The sequence below is a fragment of the Aspergillus terreus genome, genomic scaffold (assembly GCF_000149615.1).
Source record: "Aspergillus terreus NIH2624 scaffold_6 genomic scaffold, whole genome shotgun sequence".
Taxonomy (NCBI): domain Eukaryota; kingdom Fungi; phylum Ascomycota; class Eurotiomycetes; order Eurotiales; family Aspergillaceae; genus Aspergillus; species Aspergillus terreus.
Genome location: NT_165929.1, coordinates 1,445,794 through 1,466,222, shown reverse-complemented (window position 1 = coordinate 1,466,222; position 20,429 = coordinate 1,445,794). Strand labels below are relative to the sequence as shown.

Below are 20,429 nucleotides of genomic sequence, written 5' to 3'. Positions count from 1 at the left end.
GTAGCGATGGAAACGCAACAGGGGAATCTCAAGGATGCAAATACCACCGCAGCAAAAGAAGGACGCAGAAAGAAGCAACACCAAGACTGAACGCAGCATACTCCACAGGAAATCTCACCATACACACCCTGCGCCCCAACATGAATTCAACGGACAGAGAGCATCGGCGAGCCTGCGCGATCCTCATGCAAGGTGATCAAGCAGACAGCACAAACAACAGCAAGGGATATCCGCCGGGCGGAGCCCCTGACACATAAATTGTGGTTCAGCAAATGAAATCAAAAGTAGTATAATACAAGACATTGTCGCCGCAAAATAAGCTTGCTCGCATAGAGCCCCTGGCTTGAGGAGACTCCTTTCCAGACTGGTAGACGTAAGCTGAAATGCGCATCGAAATACCGGCAAGCGAGTGATAATTTGGAGTGCGCTTTGATGGCTAGGCGAAGAATACTATGCGATGTTCCTGAAGGGCGGTTTATGAGCGGTTGACGATGATCCCTGTTGATCAACTGAAGACTGCTGGCGTCTCGAGCCGCACTAATCCTCCCAGATGGTCTCTAGGTCAAGGTCTTGACGACGCTCGGCCCCACAAACGCTCCACCGTTTCCGTTTGTCGGCTCTGATACCATATCCTCCTGATCCAGCGCGCATGCTGCCAAAGGAACCCATTGGTCCGGAAGCATCTGACACTCCCCGTCTTCTGTTTCCACCATTGGCAGCTTCAGCTTCGTCAGCTCTGTCGGCCGCGGCCTTTAAGGCAGCAATTTGGTCATCTTCAATGGCAGCGGCCTCCGCATCGGGAATGTCTGGAATCGTCTCCAAGGATGAAATGCTCGGGCTTCGGGAGCGAATGCTGGTGGGTGTAGACGGCACCGACGATGTAGAAGAGGCCGAGTAACTGGGATAAGTCTCATTGTAGCGGGAGCCGAGGACGACTGGGGATGAATGCGCCGAAGAGGGGCTGCTAGCTGGCGCACCCATGGGGCTCATCGTATGAAAATGCAAGGGCGAAGACGGTCGCCGGCGACCAATGCGAGGAAGCGTGTGAGGCAATACAGGTGAAGCAGGAAGCTGGTCTCCTTGCGACGGAGGAGGAGGAGGTGTTGAGGTGTCGAGTTCTGCGTGCTCGGAAATAGTCTCGGAGATGTTCAGAGGCAACATCCTGGATTCTAGGTTCTCTTCAGGGGTGCCTTGCAGCGGCAGATAACGTCGCGTTGGGCTGTCGGAGAGATTCGCCTGGGTGCCGCGATTGTTCGCGAAGATATATCTCCCCCGTGAGTCCAGCCCTGGGGAAGAGTGTGCGCGAGTCATCGGCGGTAGGCCGGAAACCTCAGCCAAGGATCGCGATCGAAGATGGGAGCGGGCGAAGGGTAAGCGACTCGGCGAGGAGGTTGGAGGGTCGGGTGTAAGCGACAAGGTTATCATGACGTTCTCCGAAGGCTCAGGCTTTTTCATCGCGGCATTCTCGGACGTTGTCGAGTCGACAGACTCCAGCGATTCGGCAGGACTAGGGGGAAGTGATATCCCCTCCGGGGATAGGCGAGACGGTTCCATATCCGTCTGCGATCCAGTATTCGGACTAACTCGGCACCATGCTGGGTAAGCCAAAATGGAGCAAAGAGTTGTAGGGATGGAGACTCGAGATGGACCCAGACGGGGGTGCAGACCCAAGGTTTAGGGGGCCAAGAGAGAAATGGGTGTTGGAGAGGCTAGCGGAGAAACGGATGTGGAGGAAGGAAAATTTGCCCCCCGGGGGTGACTATTCGGGAGATGGTGGTTGAGGATAGAATGGTGAGGGAGTAGGAGAGAGAGAGAAAGATGGTGGTGAGGTCGATGAGTGGAGGAAAGGGAGAAAAGACTAGCAAGTGGTGAGGTCAACAGTCAACACCAACTTAGTAAACCACAAACTCTCCTTTCACTTCCCCTGCTCCAACGCCACCACGAACCACCTTCCACCGACCACTACGGTTGTTTATTATTATTAGTAGTAGTAGTTTCTTATCCATTCGTCTATCAATATCTATCAATACCGTTCTACAACCGTCGGATCCGAAAAACCCAAAACTATGGGTCAATCTATCTATGCTCGGCATCAACGGCTGCCAAAAGCCTCATTTCTCCGATGGACGTTTACAATGGCTAGAATTGCCTTTTCGGGGGAGAAGGCGAGAGGAAAAGAAAATAGTCAAGTCTGGCCTGTTCCAGACATTTCGAGAATCCGAGCTAACAGCTCGACGTACAGCATCAACAGCCAGTCGTTGAGAACCACCTCCACTTGCCTACATACTCCGTACTCTAGTCCGCGCTTAGCATCCATGACAACTGGCACTGGCATGACTGGACATTGCCACCACGAATTCAGCCATCGAGATCAATCAAGTGACGATTATTGACGATTATATCACGATATAATGGCGTACATTATTAGTATCAACAAAAATGGCCATCACAACACGAAAAGAGATTATAACCAGCTAAAGAAAAGCACGACCAAGTGACAGCAATTCCCCTGCTCTCAATATGCCCCTGAGATCACTCATGTGTTTCGTCTCGACACACACTGGATACCTTCTTCCGTACGTATACTTCTCGCACGGCGTCGCCATGGTAGGCCTTGACCTCCCACTGCCCCATTCCCAACTCCTCCGGGGCACGACGGACTCCGCGCCCACCACCGCCAACGATCAAGTTACCTGGTCGGTAATTAGGATCCGCCCTCATGCGGCGGATCGCTGACACATGGATCTGAGCATCGTTGGGAATGTCGCGAACTTCGCCGCAAGGTAAGGGCCATCGGATCGGTTTCCACGAACCATCCGCTTGCAGATCCATCCGGCGGAAGGGGAGATATTCCATTATCCGCCATGACAAGACGGACATGGCAGGTAGGCCGTTCCCGAACGAGAGGCAATCATGAAGTAAACCTTGTTCACTGGAGAGACGGAGAGCCTTGTGGAAATTAATGCTAGCTTGGGACCGGGGCTTCTCATCGTGTCCCGCTTGATGCTCGGGATCCTGACAGAATCCGTTGCTGCGGTTCCATGGGTTCCTGTGGCCGATCGGAGAGTATTCTCCATCGAACTCCTCGCAGCATTCAAACTGCTTGACCTTCGTTTTATCGAACTGTAGCCCTGCCTTTTCCGCTTCCTGAACCATCCACACCAGGGGCGCATGGCTCAGCGGGACTTCCTCTCCATCAAGCTTCCAGCCTCCACCGATGTCTGCATGACCACCGGGAAACCAGACTTCTTGAATATCCTGTTTAGTTTCATCTTCGTAAAAGAAATCATCCTCCTCGGTTACACGGCTCATTTGGTCCGGGGGGATTTGCAAGGAAAGCCCCGATTGCCCGCTTCTTATGGAGGCCAAATCCTCGGTAGACGCTGTCGGCATGGGAACTGCCAGGCTAGGTCGTCGCGGATGGTGAGCCGGTGCACGGTATCGGTGATTCGCGTGGTGGAGGCTCTCGTGAGAGCTACGCAAGCTGCGGTAGACCGATTCGGTTCCGTCTCGACTAGGCCGAGGCTCAGCTCCCGCCTCAGGACCATTCTGTTCTTGATTACCGCCATTGACGACGATGGCTGGAACCGTGTTCTCCTTCTCTGACTGCTCCTGGGCGTTGTGATGGTGTGGCATGTGATGCGGCATGTGTCGTTTCCACCGATGGGCGCGTTTCTTTTCTGTCCAAGGCCTTGATTCAGAGATTAGGTCCTGACGGAACTTGGCGCGCCGCTCGTCAATACCAACGGCGTGTCGGATCACTCTTGCCGAGCTTCGAGCCGTATAGGGAAACTTGCTTCGCTGCATCCAGGCAGACTCAAAAGCCGGCACACTGTTGACGGTATCGAAGAGACCCATGAATCGGATCCGGGTAATGGGGCGACTGAAGGTCTCTCGAAATGCCTTCATATATGTGAACAGCCGCTTCTGTTCCTCGTCTTCCTCCTCCCCTCCTCGGCGCTGTTGCCATTTGGCAAACGTCTTCCATGCAAAGCGGACTAATTCTTCGTTGCCTGCTTCCAGTAACCCGATATAGTCGAGCATCTCGGCGAGGAAGCGCGCGATGTATGCTCCTCGACTGAAGCCGATAAAGTAGATTTCATCGCCTGGGCTGTAATATCTCATCAGAAATTTGTATCCGCCCATGACGTGTTCGGCGAACGACGAGCCAATCGCGGAATCTTTCGCCTTAAGATAGGCGGACCGAATTCGTTGAAAGCGGCCATGGCTGGACAGCGATTTGGACGTCACGTATGTTCCAATGCCAGGCTGATAGTAATGAAACTGGTGGCTTTTACTGCGGTCTAACATCTGTTTAGACCGGTCAGTCTCTCGTCATTGGGCCATGTACGAGGTCATGCAACACGTGTTGGAAGCTGAAGCGTCTGCTACATCATTCCCGGTTCCACGACGGGGTGTCTACTCACTCGAAAGATCTTGAGGACGTTGCTATCCGACTCATCGCCGCAGAATTTATTTCCCGTGCCATCGAAGCAAAGCACGAACTGCTTCGGCACGGGCGCCGGACCTTGCATTTCCAGTTCCATGGCGACACTATCAATGGCGAGGAACTGACTTGGCAGAACAGAAGCAACAGATTGGCAGCGTGGGTGGGTATATAAGACCGACTATACGCGCTGTCCACGACCAAGACTTGCACCGTCTGCAGCTACCCCCGAAAGTTTAACTGAAGGCGATGACTGGGAATACCCCGGCCAAAATACTAGTCGCACGAGAGATCTTGGAAGTCTCCCTTCCGATTCCCTGCAGCCCTGTCAATACGTCAGGTTCAAGTCTTCGTGGTGGATCGACATGCGGTGGTTGGCCCAGTCAGATATGGTGGTCTGCGCATTCTTCACCCCCTTTAAGCAGGTGGGCGACAGTGAGTCAAGACAGGTGTGGTATTTGAATTCTCGACCCCACCTCCAGGAAGCCAAATCCACTGTGATATTGGTTCTCAATGGCTTTGGCGTTGAAGAGGGAGAGTCATTGGGTGGCCCCCGACATGGTCAGCTGTAAAGTCCAGCCAAGATCGCCTATCTCGAGCTAGGGTTGACGCGGTTTATCAGCGCAGCCCTCCACCAAATTGCTCTGGTGGATTTGTGGATTCGGCTGTCAAAAGCCCAAGGCCAGTAAAACAGGTCAGCCAGCAGGGAAAAATTACGCTCTTCCGATGTCTCGGGTGATCTGGCTCTCTTTTGCTCCACTATTTCCATGTGCTCGGACGACGGGAAAGTCGTCCTTAATTGCTTGAGAGAGAAGACAATTGACGATCCTTGACAAAATCCAGACGATCTACGGGTGACCTTCACACTTGGTACAGGAATACGGAACACGCGGATGGGGATAATACGAGGACCGGGGTCGAGGAAATCACTAGCCGATACCTCGAAGACTCAACTAGACACCGTCCTCTTTACAGAATAAGTGGTGACCCGTGAGGATAAGACAAACGGATCCATGAGCAGGGAAGACACCAAGAATAAGAAGACGATCTGGCTAAATCACCCAAGAGACGAGGGAGACGAAGCAAGGGACTGACCTGCTGTTGGTTCATTCGTTGCCCCTGTTGTCACCCGCATTGACAATAAGGGGCCTAAACAAACACAGACGGCGACATGAGAAGCAGGTCCATGACTCGTGTTTATGCAGACTCCAGCCTGCTTGGGAGAGCGGCAACTTTGGCATCATAACTTCCAATCCCTCAGGATTTCAGATCTTCGGTATCATCTCTGACGATCGGACCCAGGCTCTTCTGAGCTTCACGATGACAGGATGATACCACCGAGAATAATAGAATGCGGATGAGGCCCACTAGGGAACCACTCGGCAGCTCCCGATGGTTGGCCAAGTCAACCACGAACTTCTCTTCCTTTTGGGCCCCGTGCAGAATGCCCCCCCGATCCATGCGTTCCCCCTTTTCACCCGGCATTTCATTCCTGATACCAGACTAGTAACCCGTCTTCCACCACCCTTCTCACACCAAATTGGACGGAACCGCTTCCAATTTCCGGCTGAGAGATGGTGGAAAAAGGTAGCTAATCCTCCGAAGGATGACTGCACGTCAAACCCTTGCAGGCTACAGAGGAGGTCTAACCACCCCTCATTCCGCGATCAACAAGAATCACATGGCTGGGCGACGGACGGCCAAAGACGGGAGGCGGATCGGGAAGATTGGGACTTTTCCCCAAAAGGGAGGTTCATCTGGACGCTAAAGGGTCCCGAAAACAATCCCAGATCGATCGAACTGACGAACACCACCTCGCCTAGTCGATCCACCCGATGATCTTCCCTTATTTCTCTGGTACGGGCACCCACGCACTAGTGATCCGTGACCTTGACAGCCCCAGCCCAAGACAAGATCGAATCCCATGCTGGACCGCCTACGGGAGAGAGAACGGCCGACTCGATGTTTCATTATTCTTTTGTCTCTCAGTGATTCTTCGCGTGGATGATCCTTGCCGCTGAATCATCTCCCTCAACGCACGGGGCACGCAGAAGCAAAAGAAAAGAAAAAGACAATTTGCCAGGGGAAGCGAGTGGATCGGAACGCCCCCGCTTAGGATGGATGATACGCCCTTAGTCGGAGCTAATCCCTGACTGTTCCAAAGTAAAATGACGATGATCTCGTCTGTTGAACGCGTGGGTGTATTAGGAACCCTCCACCCCCGATTGGACTCCACGCAGAACCAAAACTTTTCACCTCTGGCGGAGTCGGCGGGCACGGCCGTCTTGAGGTTTTGTGGACAGACTCGATCGAGCACCGAGCCCGACAAGGGAGATCAATCACATATCGGTGAGAGACGTCAGGTGTGACCGATGACGAAGAATGTTGTACTCGGCTGAGCTGTCTCCTGTGTATAAGACTCTGCTAATGCACGGAGTATCCCTGGTTGCTGTGTGCTAGACAAATCGCATTGACCCTATTGACTCCGAGCTGGCGCCAGTCACTAGGGTCCTATCATTGGCAATGCGGAAGTGGAGAAGCCCAACCCCTTCTATAGCTCCACCTCCGATGTCCATCAACTTGGCATCGACAGTCAAACTTGCAGCTCCCTTCCTCTCTGTTTGTGGCTGGCGACGGCCATCGCAATTGGATGGGGCTCGGCTCGGGCTGCAGCCAATCGACAGATGGAGGTCACTGCAAATTTGAAGCAAATCGCCTGCTGTCTCTCATTCCCATTCAGCTCTATCCGCAATGGGGTAAGACAAACATCGTACCGCCGACATACGGGGCCAATGCCTCCCAGACTTTACATACAAGCTGGAATCCCCATTCGGATCTCGGATGAGCATTACCCAGTGTGGTAGAGTTCCCCGTACCTAAGATCAAACTACTGGACAAGGGCTCATAGTAGTAACACTTGCTGCCAACACAGCCGAACCTCGCGCCGTGCTCTTGCTCCAGCAGAGTCCCAGGTCTCCACTATACCCAGCAGAAAGGTTTGGCGATTGCCAATCCTTCATGCGCTACCCGCGGGGTTCAAATCATGTATTATTACTTGACGCTGTCAAGGGCGGGACTCGGCAGCGGCACACGATATCGACCATGGAAAGATTAATCTTTGATTTGTGATATTATTATTGCTGTCAATGGGATTCGGTAGACAGGATCCACACCCTGGTTACCACCGTGCTGTGATTTATTTTGTTTTTCCTTTTTAAATCGTGTTGCTCCAAGCTGGAGAGCTTGCATATCTTCCACCAGCTACCCCCCCAATATTGTTTGTTTCTCTGTTCCACTCCCCTTTCCGCTGTACACATTCCGTCACACATTTGTTCATTCCTTTTGGTCTTGTTAATTACTTAATTCATAATGTTGCGGAGGTTTTCTACCCAGTTCAAGAAGTCAAAGGGTGACCGTGAGTCCAAGCAGAATGGCACCCCGGGCCCGGCGAACAACAGCAGCAAGCGCCAGTCCAAGCTGGCGCAGCCGCGCAAGTCTTCTTCATCGTCCTCCGATGGTGAGCGCAGTGCGAAGAACGAGGATGGTGTCCCCGCGTTCGAAAAGTACGCCCAGGTGCTCCATGCGTCGCGGAGCCCTCTGCCAAATCAGACCGGCGATGGCGCGACAAGCGCTCATGACCACCAGACCACCTTATTCCAGGATCTCCGGTCATTCGGATTCAAGGATTTTGGCACTTTGAAGGAGGTCATCGCAACTAAGGCCAAGGGTGAGCATGTAGATGACAAAACCATGGTGATGGAGCGCATCATTCAGGTAGGTTGCGCAACTCCTGGAACTTGAAAAGGCGAAGTGCTGATGATGTATTTGCTCTTCAGCTTGTTAGCGGTCTCCCTGCGAACTCCAAGTCCCGGACGGAGCTGACCCACCTCTTCTTGGATCAACTCTGGGAGTCTCTGCCTCACCCGCCTCTTTCGTAAGTTCGCCGCAACGGACGCATACGTAAACCCGGTTCACTAAGACGGAATCAGGTACATGGGAAGCGACTACGCCTATCGCAGTGCCGATGGCTCAAACAATAACCCTACCCTTCCATGGCTGGGAGCTGCCAACACGCCATATGCGCGCTCGATCGCCCCGTTGACGATCCAACCCGGTGGTCTGCCCGATGCCGGTCTTGTGTTCGATAGCCTCTTCGCTCGCGACAAGTTCAGACCTCACCCAAACAAGGTCTCCAGTGTGTTCTTCGACTGGGCGTCTCTGATTATCCACGGTAAGCTCTCAGATTTGGGAATTTTCAGATGACCTATGCTGAGACCGATTGTAGACATCTTCCAGACTGACCACCAGAACCCGAACATTAACAAGACCTCCGGCTACCTTGACCTGTCAATTCTGTACGGTGATGTGAAGGAGGAGCAAGACCTTGTGCGTACCCACAAGGACGGAAAGCTGAAGCCGGATGCGTTCTCGGAGCCGCGACTCCAGGCTTTCCCTGCCACATGCTGTGTTTTGCTGGTCATGTTGAACCGGTAAGTTCTGGAATTGTCTTCGAGACGAATTGCTTGCGCTGACATCTGACAGATTCCACAACCACGTCGTGGAGCAGCTGGCTGAAATTAACGAGAATGGACGCTTCACCAAGCCTAGCCCTGACTTGCCGGAAGACAAGGCGAAGGCTGCCTGGGAAAAGTACGATGAGGACCTTTTCCAGACTGGTCGTCTGTATGTCTCCACCCCTCCAATGCTCACAGCTATGTACCTAACGCTCGGCAAGGATCACCTGTGGTCTGTACATCAACATCACCCTGTACGACTACCTGCGTACCATCGTCAACCTGAACAGAGTGAACAGCACCTGGTGCCTTGTAAGTGAACACATGTGGATGTTATGGGCAGGAGCTGACAGTTTATAGGACCCTCGTGCACAAATGGAAGGCTCTAGCAGCACTCCGTCGGGCCTTGGTAACCAATGCTCCGTCGAGTTCAACCTGGCGTACCGCTGGCACTCCGCTATTAGTGCCAATGACGAGAAGTGGACTGAACAGGTCTATCAAGATCTGATGGGCAAGCCTGCTGAAGAGGTCTCCGTTGAGGAGCTGCTCGGCGGCCTGATGAAGTATGGCCGAAGCCTCGAGAAGGACCCCTCTAAGCGGACCTTCGCCGGCCTGCAACGCCAGGCCGATGGAACGTTCAAGGATGAGGAGCTCGTCGAGATCCTGACCAATGCCGTCGAGGACGTTGCTGGTTAGTTCATCGCTGCATGATGAGATGTTACAGCGTATAACTGATTTCTATTCTAGGCTCCTTCGGTGCCCGTCATGTCCCTAAGGCTCTCAAGGCCGTGGAAGTCCTGGGTATCAACCAAGCCCGTCAGTGGAACGTTGGCTCCCTGAACGAGTTCCGCAAGTTCTTTGACTTGAAGCCTTATGAGTCCTTCGAGGAAATCAACTCCGACCCGGACGTTGCTGACGCTCTTCGGAACCTGTATGAGCACCCGGACTATGTCGAGCTCTATCCTGGTATTGTTGCGGAAGAAGCCAAGGAGCCCATGATTCCGGGTGTGGGAATTGCTCCTACCTACACTATCTCCCGTGCTGTTCTATCGGATGCAGTGGCTCTTGTCCGCGGTGATCGTCATTACACGGTAAGCCCACTGAATGTAGTGGCACAAGTCTCCTATTGCTAATCGTGCTGTAGATCGACTACAACCCCAGGAACCTGACCAACTGGGGATACAACGAGTGCCGCTATGACCTTAGCATCAACCAGGGCTGCGTCTTCTATAAGCTCGCCACCAGGGCTTTCCCGAACTGGTTCAAGCCCGACTCCATCTATGCCCACTACCCCATGACTATCCCATCTGAGAACAGAAACATCATGAAGAACCTGGGCCGCGAGTCGCACTACTCTTGGGAGCGCCCGAAGTTCACCCCTCCCCAGGTGAATCTCGTCTCTTACCCGAACGTCAAGTTGGCCCTCGAGCAGGAGAAGCAGTTCCGTGTCATCTGGAGCGGCAACACCCCTCTTCGCCCCGCCAAGGGCGGCGATGACTTCTGGAGCAAGGCCCTGAACAACGATGAGTGGCGCAAGAACATCAAGGAGTTTTACGAGGACATGACCATCAAGCTTCTCAATGAGAAGTCGTGCAAGCTTGGTGGCATTAGACAGATTGATATCACTCGGGAGTAAGTGACTGAACTAGTTTCGGAGTACACCTTTACTGATTGGATTAGTCTGGGCAATCTGGCTCCCGTCCACTTCGCCTCCAAGGTGTTCTCCCTGCCGTTGAAGACGAAACAGAACTCCAAGGGCGTCTTCACCGAGCACGAGATGTTCATGATCATGGCGGTCGTGTTCACCAGTGTGTTCTTTGACGTGGACCCTACCAAGTCGTTCCCTATGCACTTTGCCTCCCGCGCCGTATCGCAGCAGCTCGGCAGTGCGATTGAGAGCCACGTCAAGTCGATCGGCCACCCGGGCTTCCTTTCCGCCATCATCGACAGCTTCCGCGACGATGACAACGTGCTGAAGGAGTACGGAGACCAGCTGATCAAGAAGCTTCTCGATTCTGGCCTGGGTGTCTCCGACGTCACGTATTCTCAGATCCTGCCGACTGCTGTGTCGATGGTCCACAACCAAGCTCGCATGGTAAGTGATGGCGGCACCTCATTCCCATGCTTCCAAGCTAACTCCCATAGTTCACCCACATTGTCGACTACTACGTCACGGAAGGCAAGAAGCATCTGCCTGAAATCAACCGTCTGGCCAAGGAGACCACACCCGAGGCGGATGAGAAACTGACCCGGTACTGTCTGGAGGCTTTCCGTCTCTTCGGAACCTTCGGCTCCTACCGCGAGGCTCAGACCGACTTCACGGTGAACGACGGGTCCGGCCCTGTCGACATCAAGCAGGGCGACAAGGTCTTCGTCGGAGCTGTAAGTGCCGCTAGCCCCGAGTGCCACAGAGTCCCGCTAATCGATATTCTCACAGGTCAAGGCCAACCGCGACCCTAGTGTCTTCCCTGACCCCGACGAAGTCCGTCTGGACCGTCCCCTGGACTCGTACATCCAGTTCGGTCTCGGCCCCCACGCCGGCCTCGGCAAGGAGGCTACTCTCCTGGCTCTGACGGCCATGCTCCGCGTTGTTGGCCGTCTGGACAACCTCCGGCCCGCCCCTGGACCTCAGGGCCAACTCAAGAAGATCCCCCGCGAGGGTGGTTACTATGTCTACCTCCGCGAAGACTGGGGCAGCTACTCTCCTTTCCCGACTAGTAAGTCTCTGCTGTTGATAGACCGTGCACGAGTAGCAGGCTAACCTTCTTCTCTGCAGCCTTCAAGGTCCACTTTGATGGGGAGCTTCCTGCTCCAAAGAAGCGCGGAATCGCCTCCGCGTGAAGTCTCGGGAGATTGGGACAGGCGTGTGAACTGCTTGATTGATATGGATTGTATTTGACGGTCTTTGCTGTGATATCCTGCGTCTGCATATGACAATTGTTTGGCTATTTCTGAGATTTAATGTTTATGTAGAATAGTAGTTTGCGTTCGCAGAGCTTATCGCGTAGCCCCTAAAGATAAGACTAGCAAGACGCTAAGGTAGACTCTCACCGCCTTCCACCACCCGCATCCAAGCTCCCCGGAGACAACAACCCCCACGACACCGCGCAATTGAAGAGAACCCAATACTCCAATATACCCAGAAAGAAAAACCAAACACCATGCCCCCCAAAGCCGCCAAAGGCGAATACATCGAAACCGTACGCCCCCTCCCTCCCACCCCACCAACCACCGAACAACCCACTAACAACCACACAGGACACGGGCAACAAGATCTCGCGCCGGTCCCAGATCCACGGCACGCAGCACATCATCCTCGGCGGCAAGACTGTCATCCAAGCGGAAGCCGTGATCCGCGGCGACCTGTACCGCTCGTCCTCGTCCTCCGCCGCAGCAGCATCCACCGACGCCGGCGCGGCCGCGCCCGCCACGCCGTCGGTGGCCATCACGATCGGGCGGTACAGCTACGTGTCGAAGCAGGCGGTGCTGCGGCCGCCGTCGCGGCTGCACCGCGGGGTGCACTCGTTCTACCCGCTGAAGATCGGCGACCATGTGTTTGTGGGCGAGCGGGCGGTGGTGGAGGCGGCGACGGTCGGGAACCATGTGCATATCGGGCGCGAGGCGGTGGTGGGGAGCATGGCGATTCTGAAGGACTTTGCGGTCGTGCTGGACGGCGCGGTTGTGGCGCCTGGGATGGTCGTGCCGAGTTGGTGTGTTGTCGGCGGTGCGCCGGCGCGCATTGTCGGCGAGGTTGGGGAGGGGTATGCGGTTGAGGGCGCGGATGGGGGGATGGCGAGGGAGAGGTATCGGATGGTTGCGCGGTGATTGGTATTTGGTGTGCTTGGTTTTGTGATGAGTGGTGATTGTTGCTACGTTCTATACCCCCCAGCGTTGTATAAACTTTGGTATGTGTGATGCATTGATACTAAAATGATACTGAGTAGACTAGTAACTCGCCGAACGACTCTATGCACGGATTCTTTCAGACAGCACCTTCTCTAAGTGGGCGATTTTGTGTGTGCCCGGACCTCCCATTTTCTCCGGGTCGACCTCGCGGTTCAGCTTGTTCTCGTCCGCGGTGTATTCCTTTCCGGCGGTGGCGCGCGCCATGTCGTTGATCCAGCGGCCGTTCGGCGAGATCTTCTCGCCCTTGGACAGCGTCGCCGACAGATACAGCCAGTTGAGCGCGTTGCCGACAGTGCTGACTTCGTCGCAGACGTGCTGCAGTGCGAACTTGGACATGGTCTCGTACAGCTCGTCGTTGGTGCACAGGTCAAAGAGATGCTGCGCCACCGCGTCGGTGTCGCCGACTTCCACCAGGAAGCCGTTCTTCTTATCTGCCACCTGGAGCGGGATGCCACCCGCCCTGGTTGCAATGACGGGTTTGCCCTTGTGGATCGCCTCGGAGACCTTGACCTCGAAGCCCTCCCGCGTGGAGAGCTGCAGGGCGACCTTGGCCTTGGAAAGGAGAGCGTTGAGCACCTGGTCCGAGGGGCCCAGTCGGACGACGCAAATGAGATCCGCAAGGTGCGAGAGGCTCTCCTCGATGTGGGACACGACGGCATCGTATATCAGGGTTCCATCTGGGTCGTCGACGGAGCCGTGGCCGCAGATCAACAGCTTGGGCGGCTTCTTGTCGGGCACCGCCGCGGTGAACCGATGGTGGAACTTGACGTACGATTCCACCACCTCGGGAATTCCCTTGGAAGGGTCAAAGCGTGCGATTTGGGCAATGTACTCGTCTGAGAGTAGGACCCGTGCGTCAGCATGTGAACTAGTATTGTCGTACCAGAAACGGGAGGTGCTCACCGTCGGGGAAGTCAATGGTTGGCATGCCTGAGTTTCTACAAATAGAATTGAAGACTCGGCCGTAGTATGCGACATCCCAGTCCCGCATATGCTTGTTCAGTCCATCCAGCCTGGAATCAGCTGTCAGCTAGTTAGGTTCGGAACAAATGCGGGAGGAATGTGTTACCAGTCCGTCGACGCAGGCATATAGCCGACCATCTTTTGAGGCACATTCGGCGGCACAAAGATGCTCACCGGCTGACTGATGTAGACATCTGCAAGTTTGATCATCTCCCACATCCGGCCCCAGGCCTCCTCCTGGGGCGTTCCAGGCTGGGAGATCAAGTCCGAACGAATTTGGATGTGGCTTCGGAAAATGACTGGTCTCTCAGGCGCCACCTCTTTCGCCAGAGGAATCAGTGCAGGCATTTGAGGATCATCGATAATGATAACATCCGCTCCTCCATTCGAAGGGTGGTCCAGAGGACCTCCCTCGGTCAACCAGTACCGGTTTGCGTTCTCATGGATCCAATCTGTGACCAGTGCCCATTTCTCCTCGGTGAGCCGCTCTCCGTCGCGTTGCACGCCCTGAAGGATGTTGTGATTTGTCTTTGTCACACGGAAAACACCCGGCCGTGGCTTCGGCACATACCTATCGAACACATGTCAGTGCGAGCCCGCTTATTTCGAAGGGCTGGGGCAAGAGATATCCATACCAGCCCATCTTGGTTCCCAGTGCATGGGAGAACCGGACAAGAGCATGTCTCATGAGAGCAACGCCGCCACCTTGAGGGGTTGCGCTGAAGAAAGCAATCTTGACATCCCTGTTCTTCAGGTCTTTGGCATAGTGCTCCACTGCATCCCATGTCTTCTGGCTGACCGTCATTTCGAAGTCGTCGATATTGGCCAGGCGGACATGGAAAGCCGTGTCGACTTCTACCAAGCCACCGAAGCCAACTTGCAGGATCGGGAGGTTCTCTGGTCCGAAAAGTCTGCGGGCATCTTTAGTATGCTGTCACGAGAGGCACGGGAGGATGCAGACAAGCGTACCGGACACATTTGCGGCCCATTGACTCCGCCTGCTCGTCGAGACTCTTGTGCCACCAGGATTTGGATTCCGGTAGTCCGAAGATGAACTTGTCATCGCTTGACTTGCGGTTGCCTTCATCAAGGACCAAGGGGATCACGTCGAGCTCGGCCCAAAGACGAGAGCACAGAGTTGGGCATTCGTCGGCGACTTTCTTGGGCATGGCCAGACCGATGAACTTTTCCATCTGACAATCACTGTAATTGCGCAACGAACCGATGACATAGTCCCCGATCTCCATGCATATAGTGCGGTGGGCGTTCGGCGTAAGCTTTCTTTGGAAGAAGTCCAGGAGGTAGGTGGTGTCGCGAATGGCGACGGCAATCGTCACGCTATCTTTCGTAAATGCACCCGAAATACCGGCATAGATGGTCTATATGAACGTATTTGGAATGATTAAAGGAATATACATCCAGTGGGAATCAGGTAGAGACGTACCCCGGAGGGAGGAGCATTCCACGAATTCAGCTCGTATTGGAGCGACAGACGTCTCTGCTGATGGACAGAGGCCCGACGAGCAATGGATCTAGCTTCACCCGTACCATTCATTCTGTCGTCGGTCTATGTCTAATGGAGTTGCAAAAGCGGATTGTTGAGAGAGTAGATGATAACATAAAAAGTCGGGGAGATGGAAAAGTCTGGGGAGGATAATATACCGTCCCTTTAAGTTCATGGTGCAAGCGGAGTTGTTGTGTAAGGCGGCTGGTTGAAGTCCTCATGACCTCACCATTAATGGCCATGACGTACGGGTACACGGCAGACACATCAGTGTCAGTCAGGGATTCTCCACGTAGGGGACACTGGAATTGGAGCATCTCATCGTATCCGATCATTCTTTCTGAGGGACCAGGGCGTCCGAGTGGCCGGGTTTCTGGCGAATCGGTCATGTACAGATGGCAAGTATGCGGATATGGCGTGAGCCATAGACCGATGGGGTTCTAGACACCATGGATAGAGACGGACGGACAAAGAACGGCCGTTGTACTGGGACAGGGAGATCCGAAGGTCTGGGTACCGCACCAAGGGTCGGTAGAGGACGGTAGTAGTAGTTGCGTAGGTGGTTAGAGACTTGGTAGATAGGTACTTTGTAGGTAGATGATAGACGAAACACCTATACATGGCTGAGTCAGCGCCACCCCCTTTTAACGACGACAGTTGGAGAAAAGCCTCGTGTGGATCGTCACGCTCGAGTCGGATTTTAATTAAACTAGGCTGAGTCTTCTCTAGTCTCCTAATTCCTCAGACGGGACTTGCTCCCCTGTTATCCACCCTGGGTTCCTGGCAATATTACCTGTTCTCCTCTTTCTCTCGCCTCCTCCGCGATCTCTCCATCCCATCCCATTGTTTGGGTTCCTTTCCCCTTTCGTTTGTTTCTCCCACCTCTCTCCAGGTAAGCAAGCCACTTGCTCCTCTTCCACCTTGCGTCCCCTGCGCGATTGTCATATCGTAATCTCCCTCCGGACGTGCTCCTCGTTGACTCGGATACCGACCAGGTCGACAACTGTCCTTCGATCGCTGGGTGTTCCCCTCCCCTCATTACTTAGAACTCGCCCCCCTCGCTGGATTCCTCCATCCGCCATTGAACCCGCTATCAACTCGATCTGTCGATTGTCCGCCAGGAAAATCCTCAGAAGCGATTCGTTCGTGCAACTCTCCTGATATCTTCGTTTTCACTTCCGATCACCCCTCGCGACTCCGAGTCGCGTGTCACTCGCAAACATGGGCGGCCAAGTATCCAAGATAATGGGGAAGATTTTCGGGACGAAAGAAATGCGAATCCTGATGCTGGGTTTAGACGCTGCCGGAAAGACCAGTAAGTTCGGAGGCCACGTTCCTAGCCTTCTGGCTCAGGGGGAAAGCCGAGGACAGAGCATGCGGACTGACCTCCCCTCCAGCAATCCTCTACAAGCTTAAACTCACCAACCAGGAGGTGACAACCATCCCCACGGTTGGCTTCAACGTCGAGAGTGTCACCTATAAGAATGTCAAGTTCAACGTATGGGATGTGGGTGGTCAGGACAAGATCCGCCCGCTTTGGAGACACTACTACTCGGGTACGATCGATCGCGCGCATCGCTATCGCCAGGATGCATGGGACTCATCGCTAACCGCCATCTTCATAGGCACGCAAGGTCTGATCTTCGTCGTCGATTCCAGCGACACCGCTCGACTGGACGAGGCCCGCTCGGAACTGCACAAAATCATCAACGATCGCGAAATGAAGGACGCCCTCTTGCTGGTGTTTGCGAACAAACAGGACGTCCCCGGCCGTATGTCCCTGCGCTTCCGCTGGAATCTTTTCCCCCCGCTGACCAATTTCTAGATTTGAGCCCTGAGGAGGTGACCAACGCCCTCCAGCTCAACCGCCTGAAGGACAAGCTGTGGTATGTGGCTCCCAGTGTGGCGACTGAGGGCACCGGTATCTTTGAAGGACTCGTAAGTGAACCGGCTCAATGCCGCCTGGATGTACTCTGACCCCGTTAGGCCTGGCTCTCCAACAACGTCAAGACCCCGCCGCAGAAATAAGCATCACCTCCGCCGATCTCTCCCGACTTAATCTACAGAGGCGCGAACGACCTGGCCTCGACTCATGTACAACATCGCTTTTGTACCATCCAGTTCATTCGTTTCATGTCCATTCTTGATGACAGAAGACGCAGCATTTGGACTCCGTGTTTCCATTTCGTTTTCATCTGCATGCTGTTGCTTCGCTATCTTTTCTTATACTTCATGATATCCCCCACTGTTCTTATACGGGTCATCCGCCAGCCCTTATAATTAATACTACCCCGGTTTCTTTTTGCTGATGTTATTCTTTTGGGATCTGTTAATGTAGAGCATCTAATAGAAGACGATAATGTCAATGAGCTTTACTGCGCCTTCCTACTACCTAGTACTCAGGTTGGACCATAACACCCGGGTCGGCTCTATGGGGCCCCCAGGCGATCCACCCCTCCGCAGACCCCAAGGTACCCGGCTGGGCATGTGTAGTATATAAATCATCTGTCCTACCTACATTACACGGATCAACTACAGACTTCGCAACATCCTCTTTTGGTCATCAAGTTCGTCTCATTGTTGAAAATCGACAAAAGCTACCTGCTAAAAACATGACACCATGGTATCAAATCGCCATATATACATCAAAAGGAAAAACATTTACAGCTGACCGGGCCAGATGTCGTTGGCGATCTCACGAACCAGCTTGAGCTTGTTGATCATGCCCGTGCGGTCAATGGCATTGCCCTCGCGGTGGCTGGCGAAACCGCACTGAGGGCTGACACCGACCTGGTCGAGGGCCTCCTCGACGGAGATGTTGTTGCCCTCGGCGATGAACTTGGCGGCGTCGTAGACGCGCTTCTTCATCTCCTCCTTGTCCTCGAGCTCGGGGAACTTGCTGGTCACGACACCCAGGATGACGTTCTTGTGCTTGGGGAGCTCCTTCAGGGGCTCGAAGCCACCGGCACGGGGAGTGTCGTATTCGAGGTAGTAGGTGTCCACGTTGAGCTCCTGGAAGAGCTTGGTGGCGATGCGGTCGTAGCCACCCTCGGAGAAGTGACGGCTGCCGACGAAGTTACCACGGCAGATGTGCACACCGACGTGGAAGTCGGCGGGGCGCTTGGACAGCAGGTCGTTATACAGCTTGATGTACTTCTGGAACACCTCGTCGGCGGAGTGGATGTTCAGAGGGTCTTCCTTCCAGCCCGCCAGCATCTTCTCGGAGCAGAAGTCTGCGTTGGTTAGACGATTGTTCCACCACTGCCATGGGATGGTTGCAAAACTTACAAGCAAGGTTGGGGTCATCGAACTGAACGTTGCGGCAGCCAGCATCGTACAGGATCTGGAGCTCATCCTGGTAGGCCTTGGCAATATCGGCGAAGTACTCGTCGTCGGAAGCATAGACCTCCTTGGGGTAGGCCTTGCCCTCCTTGTAACGCAGGTGGTACCAGTTGGGGGCGGCCAGGGTGAGTTTCACGTTCTTGACCTCCTCAGGGGCTACGAGGCTGGCCAGGTACTTGAACTGGTCGACATAGGTGCTGCCGACGTGCTTGATCTTGCCCGTGCAGATCACGGTCTCACCGGGCTTGTGACCGGCCTCAAGGAAGGCAGCAACATCGGGGGCATAGGGACGGAAGCTCTCGGCGTCAACGTCGTTCACCTCCTCGAATCCCTCCAGACCCGGGAAGAAGGATCCCCAGAACACTAGTCACGCGATCTGATGTTAGCAGGTTGGCATCGAGGGGGGAGATTTATTGCTGGTGAGGTCTCTTACTGTGACGGCAGTACTCTCCGTCGGAGAGAGCAGGGTAACCCAGTTCCTTCTGGAGCGCAACGACATCCTTGATATCCTTCTGCTCGACAGCCTGGAGAGCAGACTCGGAGGCCTCGCCCTTCTCGTAGGCGGTCTTGATGTCGAGGAGCTCATCAGTACGGAGGAGGGAGCCGAGATGCTCAGCCCGGAAGGGAGGGTTGTGGTGGAGTTGAGGGGCCATTGTGAAGAATCTGTTCAGGCGGGGAAGAAAAATATCAGTATCCACGAGTCGTGTCTGCGGAGAGGGAAGAATTGGACTGTGGACGGAACCCACCTGAGAGGGATGAGAGTGGTCTGGGGGGAGGAGAGAAAGGAGGAGGAGGAAGAAACCGAATAAGAAGGATGATAATAATAAAGTCCAGGAGGGGATCAGAGCCACCGGAGGAGGGGCAAACGAACCCCGTCACGACCAAGCGAGGATCCGACCTGTATTCATCCAGGCATATCGCCTTGTAGCATTGCCGATGATGGCTTCCACCGTCTGGATCGAGCCCCACACGCATGGGAGGCTCTCTCCACATGGAGAAAGACAACTTGCAGGGGCGAATGACCGTCAGGACATCCGGATAAAGTCGAGGGATGGTACCAATGCATTGGAGCGAAAGCGAATATGATGCGCGTGGAAGGCAGCATACTTACCAAGAGGGTATCCTGCAGGGACGCGAGATGGTGCGGCGAAGAGAAGTTCGTGATAACGGCGGCCCCGAAAGAAGGTGGGGTCCGCTGTTGTCAGCCCTGAGTCAGCTCAAATCCCCTCCTGGCCTTCGTATCCTTTAAGAAGCGCCTGTTTTCCGTCGAATAATGAAGAGCGTCTCTTGCATCCGACAGCCTAGCTGCAGGCGATGCATGACTACGCCATGCAGACGGACCGCCAACGCCCGACGCAACATCCAAGACGTTCTCATATACAACCCAAACAGGCATAGCGCCATCTGCGGCCAGCTCCACCGGGGGTTTTGCCGATGAACAGAGAGAATAACAGAAGTATAGGTAGTACTTACTTGTAGGAAGGTATATCCGCAAAAGAGGGCAGAACTCGGGGACTGAAGAATTGCGTGACTGCAGTCAAAGTACCGTGCATACTCCGTACATCGCAAAGACCATCTTGATGAGGGGGTCAAGTAGGATTTCCTTTTGGGGAAATTCCCGGTCAAGTGACTGGAGACTGGGGGAGCACCGGCACTTGCGGCTCCTCTCGCTTCCCGACATCATCGTCACTCCCTTCAAAACATCAATAATAATCACCGTGGGAACTATGCACAGCCAGGTACACGTTCATCC

At 54.3% G+C, this 20,429-nt stretch overlaps 6 protein-coding genes across 6 annotated transcripts; 2 read left to right on the top strand and 4 right to left on the bottom strand.

Annotated features, from left to right (window-relative positions):
- Window positions 1-537: 537 nt before the first annotated feature.
- ATEG_04757 (uncharacterized protein) lies at window positions 538-1,455 on the bottom strand (the record flags this gene model as incomplete). The annotated part of the gene is made up of 1 exon (XM_001213935.1): window positions 538-1,455. The coding sequence occupies one exon, from the start codon at window positions 1,453-1,455 to the stop codon at window positions 538-540; it is 918 nt and encodes a 305-aa protein (XP_001213935.1).
- Window positions 1,456-2,532: 1,077 nt separating this feature from the next.
- ATEG_04756 (T6SS phospholipase effector Tle1-like catalytic domain-containing protein) lies at window positions 2,533-4,547 on the bottom strand (the record flags this gene model as incomplete). The annotated part of the gene is made up of 2 exons (XM_001213934.1): window positions 2,533-4,311; window positions 4,428-4,547. 2 exons carry the CDS (start codon window positions 4,545-4,547, stop codon window positions 2,533-2,535), a joined length of 1,899 nt encoding a protein of 632 aa, XP_001213934.1.
- A 3,269-nt stretch (window positions 4,548-7,816) lies between these two features.
- ATEG_04755 (peroxidase/cytochrome P450 family protein) lies at window positions 7,817-11,802 on the top strand (the record flags this gene model as incomplete). The annotated part of the gene is made up of 13 exons (XM_001213933.1): window positions 7,817-8,221; window positions 8,284-8,381; window positions 8,437-8,678; window positions 8,733-8,937; window positions 8,990-9,130; window positions 9,183-9,273; window positions 9,322-9,652; window positions 9,709-10,052; window positions 10,106-10,593; window positions 10,642-11,056; window positions 11,107-11,343; window positions 11,399-11,678; window positions 11,738-11,802. 13 exons carry the CDS (start codon window positions 7,817-7,819, stop codon window positions 11,800-11,802), a joined length of 3,342 nt encoding a protein of 1,113 aa, XP_001213933.1.
- Window positions 11,803-12,927: 1,125 nt separating this feature from the next.
- ccg9 (putative trehalose synthase (Ccg-9)) lies at window positions 12,928-15,385 on the bottom strand (the record flags this gene model as incomplete). The annotated part of the gene is made up of 6 exons (XM_001213932.1): window positions 12,928-13,703; window positions 13,771-13,880; window positions 13,937-14,401; window positions 14,466-14,741; window positions 14,800-15,209; window positions 15,275-15,385. 6 exons carry the CDS (start codon window positions 15,383-15,385, stop codon window positions 12,928-12,930), a joined length of 2,148 nt encoding a protein of 715 aa, XP_001213932.1.
- A 1,170-nt stretch (window positions 15,386-16,555) lies between these two features.
- On the top strand, window positions 16,556-17,362 carry ATEG_04753 (ADP-ribosylation factor family protein; the record flags this gene model as incomplete). The annotated part of the gene is made up of 5 exons (XM_001213931.1): window positions 16,556-16,649; window positions 16,732-16,890; window positions 16,960-17,106; window positions 17,160-17,272; window positions 17,321-17,362. 5 exons carry the CDS (start codon window positions 16,556-16,558, stop codon window positions 17,360-17,362), a joined length of 555 nt encoding a protein of 184 aa, XP_001213931.1.
- Window positions 17,363-17,995: 633 nt separating this feature from the next.
- ATEG_04752 (cobalamin-independent methionine synthase II family protein) lies at window positions 17,996-19,329 on the bottom strand (the record flags this gene model as incomplete). The annotated part of the gene is made up of 3 exons (XM_001213930.1): window positions 17,996-18,567; window positions 18,623-19,039; window positions 19,110-19,329. 3 exons carry the CDS (start codon window positions 19,327-19,329, stop codon window positions 17,996-17,998), a joined length of 1,209 nt encoding a protein of 402 aa, XP_001213930.1.
- Window positions 19,330-20,429: the final 1,100 nt, after the last annotated feature.